Below are 17872 nucleotides of genomic sequence, written 5' to 3' on the forward strand. Positions count from 1 at the left end.
CCTTTCCCCATCCCGTATCAGGGGTCTCAAACACGCGGTCCGGCCCGCACATGACTGTCCTCGTCCCATATTTTTTTCTAATAATTACGTCCATGGGCATTCACCTATGCAAAATGGTATTCACAATATTTACTCGCTTATTGCGATTAATAACACTTCGTTCCGGCAAGCTACACAGACGCGACTCTCAACGTTTCAGTCATTCAAGCCTTACGTCAAATCCCTTTCAGAAATGACCCATATCTCAGATATATGAAAGGCTTTCTTTCAAGTAGCAACGTTAGCTGACATTTTGTTCACAGGTCATCGAAATCAGCAAAACATTTTCTCCTGGTTTTCCTTTGTCGTCTGTACGTCACATCCGTGACGGAAATGATGTCAGTGAAGTCCTGGTAGATTTCGGCATAAGACACTTTCGTGTTAATACTGTAATAGCTTTATATCACAGCAATTCCGGCTTACTAGGTGCCTGGATACGAAGTTCCTAGCCGTCATTTCACTATATCATATCACAACATATATGTTCTGTCATTGTCTCTACGTAGTGCTGTGGTTTCGTTAGGCGAATCGTGTACGTGTGCTCGTGATGTCATGTCTCAAGAACGGATGCTGCAATGAAAATTCGCGAGCTTACGAATGAAGACATAAAGTCCTTGTGGAGCGCATCAAGTTCACAGCGCACACGACTGCACCAACGTGACCCTTCACGTCGACTTCGGCCCCCGCGCGGACTCTTTCGACTTCAGCCAACGGTGTTTTGACGACTGTGGCTTGGTGTCACTTTTTTCCAAATCTATTGCCTGGCGAATCGGCGTGGAAGACTGCTGCTTGGAACCACTGCGGCAGCGATGAAACTACAGGACACGTTCTTTGTCGCTGTCCTCGCTACAGCACGCACAGACTTCCGCTAGCTGCTGTATTCACCAGCCATGACGACAGGCTCCTGCCGAAACAGTCAGTGCTACAATGTCTACCTCAGCTGCCATCGCACCAGAAATCAAGAAAGGACTTATTGGACTTTTTGCGTGGCAGTGGCCTATAGGATAAGCTATCGTACTGCCGCTCCACACCTATTCTCCTATTCTTTCTTTTTTTTCGTCACACGCACCGGCTTTTCTCTCCGCTCTTCTTTCCATCTTTCTTTGAGCTTCGCCCTCCTCTTGGTGTAAGGTACGCAATCGGTGTAGCAGTCCGGTAGAGTTAGCCTATAGATCTATACCATCTACTGGGTGCGTGCCATCATGCTGAGGTGAAGAAGAAGAAGGAGAAGAAGAAGAAGAAAGTGCTTGCCGCGGTGTCTGCAGTAGTAAAGCCATTTCGCTTCGTCTCCGCAGCAGATATACAAGTGATAAAGGCAAGTATCGGCGCGTAAAAGACGCGTTCGGAAAAGCTGCGTGTAACTTGTATGGGATAGCACACATATGGGCATTTTTTATATCAACCACGCAGTTATTAGTCCAGGTGTCACGGTGGGTCAGGCGTACGTGACGTCTGGAATTAAATGAATGTTTCACGCGACTTCGCCACTGTGGCCCTGACCAGCACCTGGGTACGAGTACAGTAAGATCCAAGTAAAATGGGGCGTGTGACAGCCACCGCTGTAGTGGCAATGCATGAACTGGTAAAGCATCAAATGCGTAATACACAATATGCTTCTTCGGCTGGCATATACATAGAGTTGTTTTTGTCTACTTTATTTACCATTTTCCTTGTCTGAACACTCACCGTATATTTTGTGAATCCTGTTCAAGTTTTTGTTTGTTCATTTTGTATTCGCTGCATATGCACACAATTCAAGAAAAATAGAACAGCCCTCTGCTGCACACTCATTAGGTCCCGCTTAATGTACTAGATATAGCCAGGAAACCGAACATTTTTCGTCTGGTTTCTTGGATATAGCCAGAATTTAGCCAGGACCTCATTAAGAGTGTACTATAATTGTCCAATCGCATAGACGCGCTACACCGGGACCACTATACATTACTGCGAGTTCAACTGCAATTGCGTACATTGAAGCGCTTCTTCTTTTCACGATTTGTGTACAGCTTCCCACCTGCTCGTGTTGGTGCGCTGACAGGACGCACCAGTCCGTGACAGCGATGCTTAATGCAACACGCAGCACACGTAAGTAGGCACGTATAGTGATAATGTCTGGCAAAAGTAACGAAAAGAAGCATAAATGCGGCATGCAACGATCTACAGAAAGAAGGAAAGACGGCGACTTTTAAGGGCTCGTTTTCCTCTGTTAAACACAATATTAATGAAACGTAACAGACAATAATGCCAAGGAAACTATAGGGGGTGTTATATGTAGTAATTAGAATATAAATGTGAAGAAAGTAAAGTGGACGAAAAGATAACTTGCTGCCGGCAGGGACCGAACCTGCGACCTTCGAATAACGCGTCCGATGCTCTACCACTGAGCTACGGCGTCGGTCATCCTCTCGTCCACTTTATGGGGTATCTACGTGCATTTAAACCTAGAAGTGTTAGTCAGCACCGAGTGCAGCCATGACGGCGAGTGTGGAACACTCTTTTTTTATGCCTGTTGGCGTCACGTAGCACGTGATCTTTTTACGAGCTGGCAGCTGACTAATAATCCCTCGCATACTACCTGAAGGCATCAAGTCTGCCAGAACCAGACCCTCGTAATTGTAATTTTTGTCGTTGCAGCGTCTAGGCCTGCTCAAGAAATTATCTTCAATAGCTTTCTTTTTATATTGACAAACGCTAGAGAAGTAAATATAACTCTGCAGTATATAAAATTATCTGTGCCCAAATCTGAGTGCTAAGAAGGCCACAATAACGAATGTGCAAACTTCGGTATGCTTGATTGCCTTCAAAGTTCGTGGTCCTGGAGGTACTTTGCTAACACCACAAAACTGGGCTTTGTCGAGATGCGCGGCGTAGGCGAATGGACAGCGGCATCTTCTTGCACGAACGGCTCAAATAAAATGGGCGAGTAAAAATAGCTATCCGCTTAAATCCACAGGTGAAAGCTAAAATAGCTTTCACCTGCGCTTGTATGTGAAAACGATGCAATCAGCTGCGTCGTCTTGGCTTTCGTCTACATACAGAGGTAAATTTCATTTCATGTTCGATGTAAGTGAGGCGACTGTAATTATCGGGCGCAGTATAGTATAGTATTAGAAGTTCTTCCTTAGTGAAGGGACGCGATAAGAATTCCGCTACTCTTACTTCACAGCATGAAGTCCAAATCGGTCATCCTTTATGTAAGAAACCTCAGTCACACAGGCGTTTAAAAATGACTACAGCACGATCCGAGTGGAGCTTCTTTTCCCAGCTTGTTCAAGGAACCCCCTGTGTTCGAGAATTTTGATCTAGAATACACTCAGCCGTGACACATACATACATACATACATACATACATACATACATACATACATACACAAGTGCTGTTAAGGATACCAAGACGCGTGACCGCACCATTCTGCATCGCACAGCGTCGCCTGAGCGCACTTGCAACTCGACGGAGCAATGCGCGGTCATCGACCCAATCCTGGCTTGTTCCGACCACCTGTGCATCTGTCCGTCATCCCCCGGCGAACCGATGACTGACGGCGGGCTTTGCAACTCCACAGGTGGGAGATAATAATAATAGTAATAATAATAATAATAATAATAATAATAATAATAATAATAATAATAATAATAATAATAATAATAATAATAATAATAATAATCTGGCGTTTTACACGACAAAACCAACATATGATTTTGAGGCACGCTGTAGTGGAGGGCTCCGGAAAATTTCGACCATATGGTGTTCTTTAACGCGCACTGACGTCGCAAGTACACGGTTCTTGGATGTGGGCGCGAAAAGACAAGGAGGAAGGGAAGAAGACACACACACTTCTTCCCTTCGTCCTTGTCTTTTCGCGCCCACATCCAAGAACCATGACAGACCAACAAGCCCGCATCGCTACCTTCGGCAAGTACACGGGCCTCTAGCATTTCGCCTCCATGACAATTCGACCACTGCGGCCGTGATCGAACCCGCGACTTTCTGGTCAGCAGCCGAGCACCATAACCACCGTACCGACGAGGCGGAGTACTGTTGCTATTGCTCTACACGATGGGCTAACGGCTCCCCCTGGCGCTTACTTACGGCCGAACTGACGAGATTTTCAGTTCCTAAATAATGTTTGCTGTTGGTCAGCCGGCTTCGTTGACGATACACCAAGCATCGAGATCGGCTCATGCTTCACCATACGAACAATTAGAACGCAAGATCTTTTTTTTTCTTTTTTTTCATAAGGGTACCGTCATCTTACTGCGTTCAACAGAAACGTCCTGCGCAACTCCCTAGCCCATTCACTGTTGAAGGGGTGGTCATACGTACTTCTGGAACACAGATCCCCCTGTATTCTCGCCCGTCCACTTCTTTAGAGCCAAAAATATCACATGCTAAGATTGAAACATTCACTTGCCCTTTTGAAAAAGGATATATGGCTTGTTTGTGCAACATAAAAAAATGAAAAAGATCCTGAAACAGAGAGTGTCGCTAGAGCCAACGTTTCAACAAGTGGTCTTGCATTCTTCAAGGCTGCAAATGGCTCGTTGCCTTGAAGAAGACAAGAGCACTCGTCATCAAGGATTTTCTAACTCTTAGAGCCTCCGTCTTCTCCTGAACGTCTGCCTTGCTTAATGAACGTAAGTTGCCTACCGTAATTTCTTTTCATGTGGCCTGAGATGACCTGCTCAGTTTTATATCGTAAATTTTGTGTCGTGGCGATGGCACTGACGTGGTGCAGAGCTCTGATTATGCCAGTAAAAGCAAAGCCACAAATGCATCGTTTAAAATTGCATCTACACTGGTTGGTTAGTGTTGCATAACTGAAGTACTTATGCGCTGCACACGTGCACGCACAAGCGGACATTCGCAATTAAACAAGAAACGAACGAGGCCATTGCGCACTAACTTTTCTTTTCATGCGCTTTCGCTTGTTGGATGTTTATGCATTTCACAGATAGCACGGTGTAGAACGGTGCTTGAATATTGACGCAATAGTTTATCAAGAGCGAAAGTACAAAGGAAACACGTGCCTCAAAGACATGGCGCAACTTATCATGCGTGGAACATTTCACGTCAAAGGTTTTATAGCGTTCGGCTTTTTTTCTCTATGCAGGCGCTGTGCCGTTCTCTTCTTTTGTCCCTGCTCTGTACTGCGCACCATCTTTTTTTTTTAATTTAAGGTGAATCGTTACCAACTAGCCCAAATGACTGTTCTGCTAAAATATTTTCTAGGTGTCAGAACGGGACAAATTTTTATACGGCATCCAACATCGCGTTCTCAAGAACCATTTTTGCTTCGCAAAGCCCAGAAACGCTCTGAGAAGAATACCTTATCAAGATGCAGCTTTTCGCTTTTCTAGTTGTCTCCAACACGGGGACAATGACATGTGCGATGGATTTCCAACCACTTGCCCGAATTTCGTGTTTTTGTTCACGCCCACCGCATGGCAGCCGCTGCCTTGCTGCCGCCTTCTCTGGGAGCGGCGTGCACTGCCGACGCCAACTGTTCGTCCTCGGCGCTGTGCCTGGCCGGACAGTGCAGCTGTCCGCCGGGATTCCGACCCTGGGACGAGCACAACTGCACCGTCATCCACGCCACAAGTGTGTATAGGGAAAATATTCACATTTACGTAATATCTTGGACGTAATCTCATGGACGCACTTGATGTGCTCCTACTACAAAACAGAGGCTACGATGACGCAAACGCATTGTATTCGCTGTGTCGGTTAACTGCTTTATAGTCAACGACGACGTGGCCGGAACATTCTTGCTCTCTGTGCCAGCGCAGTGAGAGAACTCGCATGGGATTTACTGAAAACGTTTATGTGACTTCATGAAGTTTCCTTCCCGTCGTAATACTACCTCTCGTACTACTATACCAGATGATGGCTACAATTCTGTAAATGCAAGTCACTGATACTATCCTGGCTCTGTATGCGCAAAACCAGGTTCAATCAATTCTGTCTGTACTCTGCGAACTAGTCAGCAGCACGTGAGTGTCGGCTCTATCTGTTTCAGAATCGACCCGGCACGTACTGAACAATCCCAGTTATGCGACCATATTATGCGAGTACAGAAACCTGTAATTCGTCTTGCATTCACGCAAAGACGTCGACCCACCTTGTAACGCTTGCCTCCAAACAAACGAACAAGAAGTGAAACACAGGCAGCTACTCGCTGGCTGCTTCGCATCAAATCGATTCCCCCAATGCGTGAGATTTGCCGGAATTTTTATTGGTGCACCTATCTACGTCACAGGCGCCTCATCTTCCATGGAAGGGTTAGTCACTGATGACACATGACGCGGTGTTCCTCTCTGTACAAGTACCGAGGTGTTCATTTCTTCAAGTGGTGTTCCTTTCGGTACAAGTACCGAAAGGAACACCACGTGGCGACGTCAGTGGCTAACCCTTTCAAAGAAGAAATCCCAGGATGATGAGGAGCCTTCGATGATCATATGTCTACCTATCTAAACTTTGGCCAGTCTCTCTGAAGCACTTATTCCTGTTGGTTCACAAAACCTCTATAGCACCTTGTGTCTCCATCCACCGTTCCAACCTGTACTTCAGTAAACAAACGCCCACTCCAAAATATGTGATGAAGCGATAACTGCGCACTTGTACGGTGTGAACGTGCTGCCGCACGAATTTTACGAATACGTGTTGTAGTAAGGAAGTTACAGTGCGTAGAACAAGCCGCTTCGGCTGGCTTTGGTTTCTCGCTCGGCTTTTCCACCCTTTTCTACAGCCAAGAGGGGTAGGCGTAGCCCGCTGTCGTGACTACACCCACTTCGGCAGCGTGTCATTACGTCATCAGCACACAGCCAACGACCGAGCAAAGGCGTCCTCCGCGTGTCACTCGTGTCAGAGCGGCGCCATGGACCCCCAAGGCGCGGTGAAGAAGCACGGTAAATTCATGGCCAAAACCTCATCGCCGCAGGGCCAAGGCGCCGTTACGTAGTGCAGAGGACCAATAGACGAAGTCAGTGCGATGTAATATTGCCCGTCAGCAAGATTACGTCACTGTTCTTATGAGTCAGATTGGACAGGCTCTGGAGAGGGGCGCGGGAATTGTTTTTCGAAATGGAGCGCCTGCGCGGCGCGACGCGCTGTGATATTCATGAAATGTGATCGCCGCGGCTGTCTACACGAATTACCGAGCTCGTCTGGTAGAAACAAAAAAAACGTCGGCGCCTGTATACTGGCCCTTTAACAACTTAGCCGCGCTAAAGGTCACGGAGAGAGTGAGTACCTGTAACTTAGAAAGTATCCAGCCTCACTTGACATATGTCAAGTGAAACAAAAAATGAGTTTTCTTCTTAAAATTGTTACAAGTGCAAGAGTTACAAGGTCGCTGGGTCTATACCTTCGTGCTTTCTTACTATCTACTCGCAAAACCGTACTTTCGCCGCACATTGGATTTCGAGAGTATTCTACTTGTAATGCTTCTCACAATTCCTGTGGTTCCTCTCCCCAGCGCCCGCGACCCACTGGATGAGTCTTCTTGTGCTGGTTTCTGGCGCTGGGCTGATCATACTGTTCGTGTGCTGCCTCTGCATCCTCGTTCACAGGTTGGCTGCTCTTTGTTGCTGCAGCTGTTGCTGGGCACACTTCAAGCTTCGAGTTTGTGTCTAAAAAGGAGCAGTATTTTGCACTTTGTGGACTGTCATCAAGAAATTCTGCATATATCATTGTGCATACGCCAATCAATCGACACTAGACGCACCTCTATCTGCCAAGACTAAAAAAAACGCCAGGCCTGCGCGCAACGCGCAGCATAGTCACCGCGAAAGCTCGAAGAGCGGCATTTCTAGAGCCCGTTATAAATTCTCTTGTGGCTACTAATTGAAGTACACTAGCAACGTACCCACTACGCCACAAATCATAATTTTTGAGAAGTTCGGAAGCACCCACCACGACATAACTCGTCATTCTGCGGAGAAGCGAGGTACCATCTGTAAGGCACTATGTGCAGTTTCTTGATGCGACAGCTCATGACGATGAAGAATTATGACTGAGCCTTTTGTAATGGGTTGGAAGCTCTAAAGGACCCACTTGTTACGTAACTCGCATTGTGTGACTACCGGTCGTTATTTCACTCTCCCATCACACTTTATGACATAGGCTAACGTGAGAAAGAGATAGAGAGAGGGAATTAACTTTATTGTAACCCTGAGGAAATGGATCATGGGAGCCTTACGGGCTTCCTTGGCAACCAATAAAAGTCACTTGTGAGGAACTCACTACGCTATAAATCATAATTTTTGGGAAGTAGGGAAGCAGACACTATGCAATTTTTTCGTCATTCTGCCCAGAACCGTGGTACCTGCTAAACACCTGTAAGGCATTATGTGCACTTTGTTGATGCTGTGGCTGATGACGATGAAGAATTATGGCAGGGCCCTTTGTAATGGGTTGGTAGCATTCAACAACCCACTCGTTGAGCACTTCGCATAGTGTGACGCCTGGTTACAGAATTCGCGTTGTGTGAAATTTGGTTGTTATTTTACTCTTCTACCACGCTACATTACATATGTTAATGTCGTTCCCTCCTGACATGAAGCCTGTATAGGGTCTTTTTGCAAAGCAGTTTCAAGCACCGGAATGGCTCTGAGGTGGAATACTGGGCTCCCACGCAGAGGGCCCAGGTTCGAACCTCGTTCCATCCTTGAATTTTTTTTCTTATTTCGTTTTTTTTCTTATTTCGAGCGATTGTGGTTACGGACACTGGAGGCGGCGGCGGCGGACAACTACGCCGCCAACAACAGCCCTTTTTGTGATCTCATAACAGCTTTCGCTGTAAAACGTGCTTCTTGAATAGCCTGATTCTACTCATGGGTCCGCTGCTAAATATAAAGATCTCTTCTGATTAGATACTGCGAGTTCTAAATATACGTGATTTTCTGCCATGTTTAAATTCTACACGTTCTGCGCAGCATTGCAGAAATCCACCTTATACTACCAAGCGTCATGTAGCTTAATTTTACTACAGGTTGGTGTTTACAATTTGTATCTGCACATACAGTCCGTGCCCTATCAGTTGGCTTCTAAAAAATTTGCACAGTGCAAAACAAACTAAACAGGTTTAAGGACAGAGGCAACCAGTGTACGCGCTAACTTGTCACTGGCCTTATAGGTCCCGCTTATGTTATGCGTTACTTCAAGCTTTGAGCACCTACCACCTACTCCAAACTTTCGTGTCCTCGGATGACTTCTAATTCTTTTCCTACCGAACCAACGCTTTATGGTTGTTAAATTTCAGATAACGTTTAATTAACGTTTCATTGGCATTCTGCTCTATCTGCATTCACTATACAGTACTCACGGATTGAAAGAGGACTCTCGGAGCGCGTAGCCGCCGGTACATGCAGAGCCACTAGAGGGTGCTCATGGAAGCAAGATGTTTCATTGTGATATAGAGCGAGGGAGAGAATATCTACGCAGCAGAATTGCTCCTTCCGGTCGCCAACAAACCGGTCTGTAGTTAACTACAGTGGCAGTGTGGCGCTGCAAAGCTGGTGTGCTTTCGTATGCTAACCGCAATGGCTCGCCGGTGCGCGCCTCATATATTGAGGAGCGAGCAGAGGATGCTCTCATTACACGTGCTTTGGCGACGCCGCACGCATGCTGTGAAAGTAAGACGCAGGATTCAGCTAAAAGATTGCGCCTTACAGCGCGAATGTAAGCAGTACATTCCGCCAACATTCAAGTGCAGGGCTCGCTAACGTCGCGGTTATCAATCGTAGTGAAGTGAAATAGTGTCTGGGTTCTACCACCTTCCTTCGCCTACATTTGACGCGCCCGATCTGCCTCTTGTTGCAAGCACCGGTCGATGTAGCGTCAACGAACGCATGTAAGGCGCCATCTCGTAGGAGAATCATTTGTCTCACTTGCACAGCATGCGTGCCGTATTGCCAAAGCGCGTGCACCGGTGAGTCATTTCGGTCGGCATACGAAAGCGCGACAACCTGGAAGCGCCTCGCTGGCAGTGTGGTGAACTACAGGCCGGCTAGTTGGCGACGGGAAGGTGCAATTCTGCTGCGTAGATGTTCTCCCCCTCGCTATACACCACAATGAAACACCTTGGATCCATGAGCACGCACGAGCGGCGCTGCATGTACCGGCGGCCACGCGCTCTGGGCGTATTATATCCGTGAGTACCGTGCTTGTTGGCTTCACGTGTTGAGAACTAAACCACGACCGTTGCAGGAACATCGCCACGCGTTGGACGAAGTACTACGAAGGCGGCAAGCAGTCTACGACGACGCTTGCAGTATTGTCCCAAGCCAGCGTCGTTGACCGAACCTTGTCGATTCATAAGGCAACGTCGTCGCAGAACACCGACTCGGTGGGGGCGCAACAGCAGGCAGACAGCCCCGTGTCTCGTGACGCCGGCACGTCTACTTACGATTTCAAAGGGCAGCCGGTGGCCGCTGACCACTCTTCGGAAACGACCAGCCAGCTCACCGAGCAGCGAGGCTTGCGCGCTGCACCCGACGAGTCCTTTGTGCGGCCAGTGCTGAGCTGCGAGGAAGCGCAGGCCAAGTACCCACACCTGAAAAGCTTGCTGTTGACGCCATCGGCGGTCCAGCAGGAACACGGTGAAACGGCACAGTCGACGTCTTCTGATCCGCCGGATCACCCCGAGTTCTCGAATCCCAGCACGGCTGAGGCGAGCGTGAGTAACATGTGGCTATTTTGCTGCAGGCGCGCCATGGCGCTTCGGTGCCGCATACTTGCCACAATGCTCTGAAGGATAGACGCGACGGCCAGCTGCATACAACCATCACGATCGGTAAGGACGTAAGCTAGTTCGCCATGGAGTCCTTACGGCTGTCTAACATCACCTTAAATATCGCGATTTCTCTGCTCCGCGGCTGCGACGATGACGCAGCAACTGGTTCGGCCGTAACGCGACAGCGTCGGCGCGAAAGGCACGGCTATATTTCATGTTTGGAACTTAGCGTCCCGAAACTGCAGGGTTGGCCATGAGAAATACTGTAGTGGCATGTTCCTTCTGCAATATGTCCATAAGGGACTCTTCAATGTGAATTCACGCATTGCGCGGTATATCCTCCTGAGACCTCAGCAAATTTGTGGCCACACAGGTGAAATCAAAACACATTTTTGGAATGCACACACATGCTGTATTAAACCAGAAAAAAATTGCGTCTGTACGGCAAACAGTTTTTGCACAGCAGTGTGTACATTATAATGCACACTGGGTCTCAATGCACAGAAAACGAACGACACTCGACTATAACGAAATTTTACATTTGCTCGCGAAAAGCGCGCTTATTTGTTGTGAAACTGCCTGGAGAAGTTTCGCGCAGATGTGATGCAAAGAACAATGTTGCACGTGATGCACCGGAACTTTGTGAGCTGAGCATAGGCGTGCGCAGGGTTCCCCATCAGGGGGGGGTGAAGGTTCATCGCAGCACCCCCCCCCCCTACTAAGTCAATGTACGAGGCAGATTTTGCACCCCCCCCCTCTTAGGTGACTAGGGGGGTCAACTGATGGGGCAGATTTTGCGCCTTCTCTTAGGTGACTAGGGGAGGCGGCTGACCCCCCCCCCCGTGCGCACTCCTACTGCGTTGAGAATATACTGGGTTTCAGCAGCTCGAGGAGGATCCCTAGTTCCCAAGCTCTGAAATGTGGCTTGCTTGCGCAGTTCTTGGCTCGGAAGGCATGGGCCCGACTTTGGCTTTCAGCAGCTTCCGTGGTGACTCATTAGGAAGCTTTCGAGTAGAGTATGCGAAGCCTTGCGTTGGCTTTTCGCGCAACTGCGCATGCGTCGTACGCTTCTGCTTGCGGGCTCCCGTTAAGTGACGGAAATAGTGGGCCTCAAACGCTAACGCTAACTTAGCGTACGCTATTCGAATACTGCCTATTGTCAAATTCTGCACCACACCTGTCTTTCGGCAACAGGTAATGGGGAAGGGACAGCCTCATCGTATGAGAATTCTAGGTCCGAGGTGTCGTTGCTGGTCATTGACTCAAGAACACGTTTCTTTATCACTGATTCCTAGGTGAAACAAACGCAAAAGCTTACTGCCAAAGAGTAACGAACCGCATGAGATTGGCAAACATACGCAGGAAAAAGCACCCATTGAGACCGAGTGTGCATTATAATGCACATTTGAAGAAAACAGCTTGTGATAACAAAAATACTCGCCCTTAGGGTTACATTACGTGCGGAAATTATCGCTAAACCCTTCCTAAGTAGATTTAAACAACAATTAAGAAATAGGACACGATGATTATTGAGCAATTTGTGAATTACTTGGACGCCGTGATCAGAACGTCGAAGACGAGAATGACGCCATGTTTCAAAGCGGGAAAACGGGGCTTCCGCTGTAGTATGCTTTCTGTATTGCTGACCAGATGGCACCACATGATAGAGAATGCGATTGCACAAAGAATGTTGGCTCTAATAGTGGCGTGAATTTCGAAAACCGGGAAAATACAAATGTGCATTTTAATGCACGCGGGGTCTGAAGAGGATATAGGAGTTTTGTATTCTAGGTCCCATAAGCGTTCGACAAAAAAATGAGGCAATGAAGTTCAATTTTAAAAAGCGAGAACAATTGAAAAAGACGAAACAAAACGGATCACTGAACCAACGTGCACATTTATTTTGAAGCACTAAAGTGTAAAAGCTTGCGCGTTTAAATGCGGGCGAACTTGCGTGCACTTCATCTGCTTGGAGCCATATTTTTTTCGTACGGTTTATAGCAATATACCCCTCCCCTATGCCTTGGCAGCATAGCGGTTACGTGTTGCGGGTTTGATCCTTGAACAACGTGGTCGCATTTCTTAAGAAAAGAATACAAAGTATGCTTGAACGAAGGTCTATAGGCGCACATCACACAACTTTAGGTTGTCAAAATTAGTCCGGACTCTAAAATTTATCGCGCGGCTCACAATTATGTCGTGGTTATGCCTCGTACAGCCGCAAGATTTGACATAGCGTAATAAGCTACTGCTGACAAATTCAGTGTTTTTTTCTTCACCCAGAAAACGAGGCTTAATTAGTTCTCGCGGAATTGAATCCGGGCCGCGGCGGCCGCATATCGCTGGAGGCGAAATGCTGGAGTAGCATGTACTAAAATTTAGGTGCACGTTCAAGAACCCCAGTCGAACTGTCCGGAGCCCTCAAATACATCGTCCCTCATAATCATATCATATGGTTCCAGGATGTAAAACCCCTGTAATTATTGTTATTTCTTAGGCCTATGAATCAGTTGTGGCCCAGCACCGTACCATGCATACCTGATTGGATGGTCTTGGCCACTTCTTGAGCGCTGCAGTCCGGAGTCGAGAGTGAGCTGCCGTCGGCGCTGTCCACATCTTCGAGAAGGCGCAAGCGACCTCGGGGCGCCGAGGCAGTCACCAGGCACGTGGTTTTCCCGGCTGAGCCTGCCACGTCTTCTATGACGGTGGTGTACTACGAAAGTGAACACGAGCCGTTCGTACCAGCCCAGGTGAGTCAGGTCTATGCATATGACACCAGCCAGAAGCCCAATCACCTCCGTTATTTAAAAACCCTAGACCTAACTGCAGCGTCTTGCTATATAATCGGCTTAGTATGTGCAGCACCGTTTCATGAAATAATTAGTCGCTATTTTCCACTGGCATGTCTCGGAAGTTTCTAAGCTTTTAGCCTTGGAACTGAAAATTTCCCGTGTCCGCTCCGCTGTCATGTAATACGGCGATTTATCTGAACCAAGGTTTATTATAGCGAACGCAGGAAATGTTCATCATTTGAGGCTTTATTAAGCCGAAAGCCTTAGATGCCTAATAAAACGCCAAAAAGATTAGTTTTGCCATCCGGCGGCCTTGCGCGGCGTCGTCAGCATGAATGATGGAAGCAATCATCGTCACATGACGTCACAGATCACCAAAATTTGTGACGTCGTTTTGACGTCGCCTAACGTGACATCACATAATGATGTCACCCCATCTCATCGTCACTTGCTAAAAGGTAGGCTGATCACGGAGGCAGTGCAAGAACAGGCGAAGCAGAGAAAGCTTACAATGCCTCCGAGCCTGGAGGCAGTGTAAAACCACGTTAAGTGCACAAAGCTTTCTGACGGTCCAGCGGGATGTTCAGTACATCAAATGAGAAGAAAAAGAAGAAGAAAATGGCCTTTGAGTCGTTTTAGGTGAATTCATAAGGAACCCTGTGAGTTTTAACATCGAAGATGTTCTAGCTTGTCGTAAAATGTCTGTCGTGACTCGTGACCCAAGATCTATCATCATTATGAACGTGTATGTGCCACAGAAATTGGACTAATAGCAATTACCGCTGGTCCACTAAAAGAAGGAGGCCACAGACGGGCGGCGGCGGGATTCGAATCCGCTTACTCACGATCCGAAGGCAACCACTTGGCTATTCAGGCGCGCTGACAGAACATAGCATAGACTTGTATAGTATCGTATAGCAAAGCGGTAGGAGAAGGAAGTGAGGGGGAGAAGGAGACATGTGATGGTGAGGAGGGGAGAGAGTAAAGCTTAGCACAGAAAGAATGAGAGAGAGAAATAGAGTGAAAGAAATGCAGAAAGAAAAAGAAACAGAGAATCAGTGAAAGAGAATGAAAGAAATAGAGAGAGGAAAAAGTGAAAAATAAAGAGGAAGCAAGCGATAAATAGAGGGTGAGACAAAGACAGGAAAGAAAGAGAAATGAATATAGTAAAAGAAATAAATATAAAAAGAGAGAGAATTAAACAGAGAGCAAAAATACAGAAATGTGAAAGAAAGAAAAAGAAACAAAGGGAGGAAGCTGTAGGTGTAAAAGTAGTCGTTCAGGATGCGTCGCTAGAAACGTTTTGAACATTCACCGGGAAACTGGCAAGAATACGAGGATGAGTGGTCTGAAATGTTGCGCGTATATTTTAGCCCTGGACGAGCGAGCGTCACGTAAGTTAAAGGTTGTGTCGAAAAAAGCAACGATGAGGCTATCTTCATCAACAGTGCCATATCTGTTATGATAACTAAATTCGTTGTTGAGCAGAATAAATTGTTTCTTGCATATTCCTCGCGCATTCTGTTCGACAGTTTAGGTTGTCACCATTACTCGTGTAAATTCCACATGCGTAAGAATGGCAGATGTTCAAATCCGTGCTCCAACAATAAATATTAAGTTCACGTCGAAGGAAGCGATATGCGTTAGCGTTTGTAATGAGACAGCTTGTGTATTTTATTATCAACACTGCCTGAGCAAACCCGCCACGGTGGTCTGGCGGCTAAGGTGCTCGACTGCTGACCCGCAGGTCGCGGGATTGAATCCCGACCGCGGTGGCCGCATTTTTAATGGAGGCGCAAATGCTAGAGGCCCGCGTACTTATATTTACGCGCACGTTAAAGAAACCCAGGTGGTCAAAATTTCCGGAGCCCTCCACTACGGCGTCTCTCATAATGATAACGTGGTTTTGGGACGTTAAACCCCAACAATCTTTATTAATATTACTCCCTGAGCATTGAAAAGATTGGCGCAGCTTGCACTAGTAGCGCAAGGCTCCAACCAACAGCGGAGCTAGGCGGCCTTCCTTGTTTTTCTTTATTTTTATGTGTCTTATTTTTTATTTTTATTTAACTCAGTTATTCTATCTCTTTTTTGTCTCTGTCTCCTTCTATTTCTTTCTTTCTCTGTATATCTATTCCATTCAATGTCTTCCTCACTCTTGCTTTATTTTTATCTTTCTTGCTTTTCCTGCCACCCTCTCTCTCTCTCGCTGTTTCTCACGTCCTCTTTCTTTCTATCTCTTTCTCTATACGCTGTTAAAATCACACCGCAACCGGCCAGAGGGAAACGCGACGCGGGTCATGTCTCCCACGTAGCCCGGTCGTGATATTTCACGGGGCGAACGTAAGCGGGGAACCGGGCCAGAAAGAAATGCGACGCGCGTCGAGTATCCTCTCTAGCCCGGCCGTGATGAGCGTAAGCGGGGAACGCAGGGTTAACAGCTCGGCTGTTAAAGGCACACCACAACCGGGTCAGAGGGAGACGCGACGCCGTCGTGTCTCCCCTCTAGCCCGGCAATCATATATCACGAGGCGAGTCTAAGCGGATAACATGGCGTTACAGCCACGCGAGCGCCGTAGAATAGAGGCTGTGCATGATTATGATAGTTTTCGCTAATGCGAACGGGGGTTTGCCGTGCTTAAACAACCCCGCTATTAAAATTGCACCTACTATGGGAACATTGCCTTGTCAAAAACAAACATGTATTGACAGTGGATTTTCAGATCAAGGAAAGATATCCAACAACGCAACAGCGTCGCAACGACGAATAGATGTCGTATTGTTTTTTAGCACTGCGGAAAGTTGGGCGAGTTGGTTCGTACTCATACTTGAAAGGACGCGAAAGGCGCGCGTCGTCCAGTTTTCGTGCCCTTCCTTTGTGGTTGTCTTTCTGCGCCTATTCATGTACGTACTGTTTACCGTATCTTAGTCAGAATAGGCTGGAAGGCTCGCCATGACTCTTAAAACGTCATTGTTTGACCTTGCGTACGCAGTATTTCAGATGGTTCGGTAACTCATATGACATTCCTACACCCCTCAAAGCCTGCCGACGCGACCAACCTGCAGTGGAGTTCCTTCGGCAGTTCCCTGGACTCGCTGCTCGGAACGCCCGTGGTAGCATGCGTCCGCACTGTCATGGACGACGCAGCGCTACACAGGACGCTGAAGAGTGGCAGCGAAGACACGTCGATGCCTTCGGCGATCATTAGCAGGAAGCGTTCAGAATGAACACTTGAGGACAGCAGAGACGACAACAAATCGGAGGTCAATGAACTCTGCGGAACTGGTGCGCTGGTGGCGTGCGTTTATTTTTGAATTCTGAACACTGAAATAATTTTTTAACGTGCTTTGACAACCATGACGTGCTCGCAGGAAGAACTATGACTACGATTGTTATCGCGTTTTCTTAGATTTTTTTTATCTCGCAGTTGGAGAGCGATATGTGCGGTACGTTAGGTTTACACGCTGACAATAGTTCCTTATGAATGCTAATTTTTTCTTTACCTAGCTGGATGGCGTTGGCTTATTTGTGGTATTTCATAGAGGGAACGAGCGCATGCGCTCAGACGATTAAACTTGAGAAGCCGGCATTTGAGATGCGTCTGCGCAGCCTTTGTTTTTAACTTTGATGACAAATGCTCGTAAAACGCACGCACTAACATAGATAAAGTATGGAGGTAGAACACCTGCTTGCCACGCAGACGGCCTCGGTTCGATTTTCACTCGAACCGCAGATATTAATTTTATTTGCATCTTTCCGATTTTTTCGATCACGGACAACGCTGATTTTTTGCTCACAACCAAAGACGTCGATGCTGACACCGGAAATTCTGCGAAAACGAGCTGTTTAACCCTGTCGCGTTAATTAACTTTATTAATAATCGTTGAAAAGATCAATATACTAAATACTACAGTATATGCGATATTGCAAACGGCATACGCAGTTAAAGCGTGATACTCGAGAAAGCCATTATTGCGGTTATATTCATGATGTGCTAATGGAAAATGCCGAAAAACCCCAGTTTTCGAAGCAGGTATGGTGCTGACACCACTGAACGTGGCTGTCGTAACGGGCACACGGTAAACGCACTCCAATATATGACCTTAAGTTATAACGAACACGGCTATGCGTCCTTGACTATCCTATTTACGTCCTGACGAGGTCGTGCATTCAAGGCGTGCGTACTACATGGTCACAGATCCCCCTACATATACCGGAACGTCAGCCGCATAGCCACGCGGTGGCGACTGGGTATTGTCGCCAGAACAGGAACATATTACTACTTGATAAACATGGGAAGGCCTCAC

General features: G+C 47.2%; 1 protein-coding gene across 1 annotated transcript; it reads left to right on the forward strand.

The window, feature by feature from the left end:
• The first annotated feature begins 2049 nt into the window (after window positions 1-2049).
• On the forward strand, window positions 2050-17070 carry LOC119391366 (uncharacterized). The gene is made up of 7 exons (XM_049415260.1): window positions 2050-2124; window positions 3465-3602; window positions 5489-5638; window positions 7515-7608; window positions 10247-10715; window positions 13349-13522; window positions 16607-17070. The coding sequence occupies exons 1-7, from the start codon at window positions 2100-2102 to the stop codon at window positions 16790-16792; spliced, it is 1236 nt and encodes a 411-aa protein (XP_049271217.1). The 5' UTR covers window positions 2050-2099; the 3' UTR covers window positions 16793-17070.
• Window positions 17071-17872: the final 802 nt, after the last annotated feature.

Source organism: Rhipicephalus sanguineus, chromosome 4, assembly GCF_013339695.2.
Source record: "Rhipicephalus sanguineus isolate Rsan-2018 chromosome 4, BIME_Rsan_1.4, whole genome shotgun sequence".
NCBI lineage: Eukaryota > Metazoa > Arthropoda > Arachnida > Ixodida > Ixodidae > Rhipicephalus > Rhipicephalus sanguineus.

Excerpts from the sequence above, each read along its gene's own strand:
- LOC119391366 (XM_049415260.1), top strand. The coding sequence starts at position 2,100 with ATGCTTAATGCAACACGCAGCACAC. Across the intron at positions 2,125-3,464 it reads TAATGCAACACGCAGCACAC|CGTCGCCTGAGCGCACTTGC; the intron begins GTAAGTAGGCAC and ends TGCATCGCACAG. Across the intron at positions 3,603-5,488 it reads CGGGCTTTGCAACTCCACAG|CCGCTGCCTTGCTGCCGCCT; the intron begins GTGGGAGATAAT and ends ACCGCATGGCAG.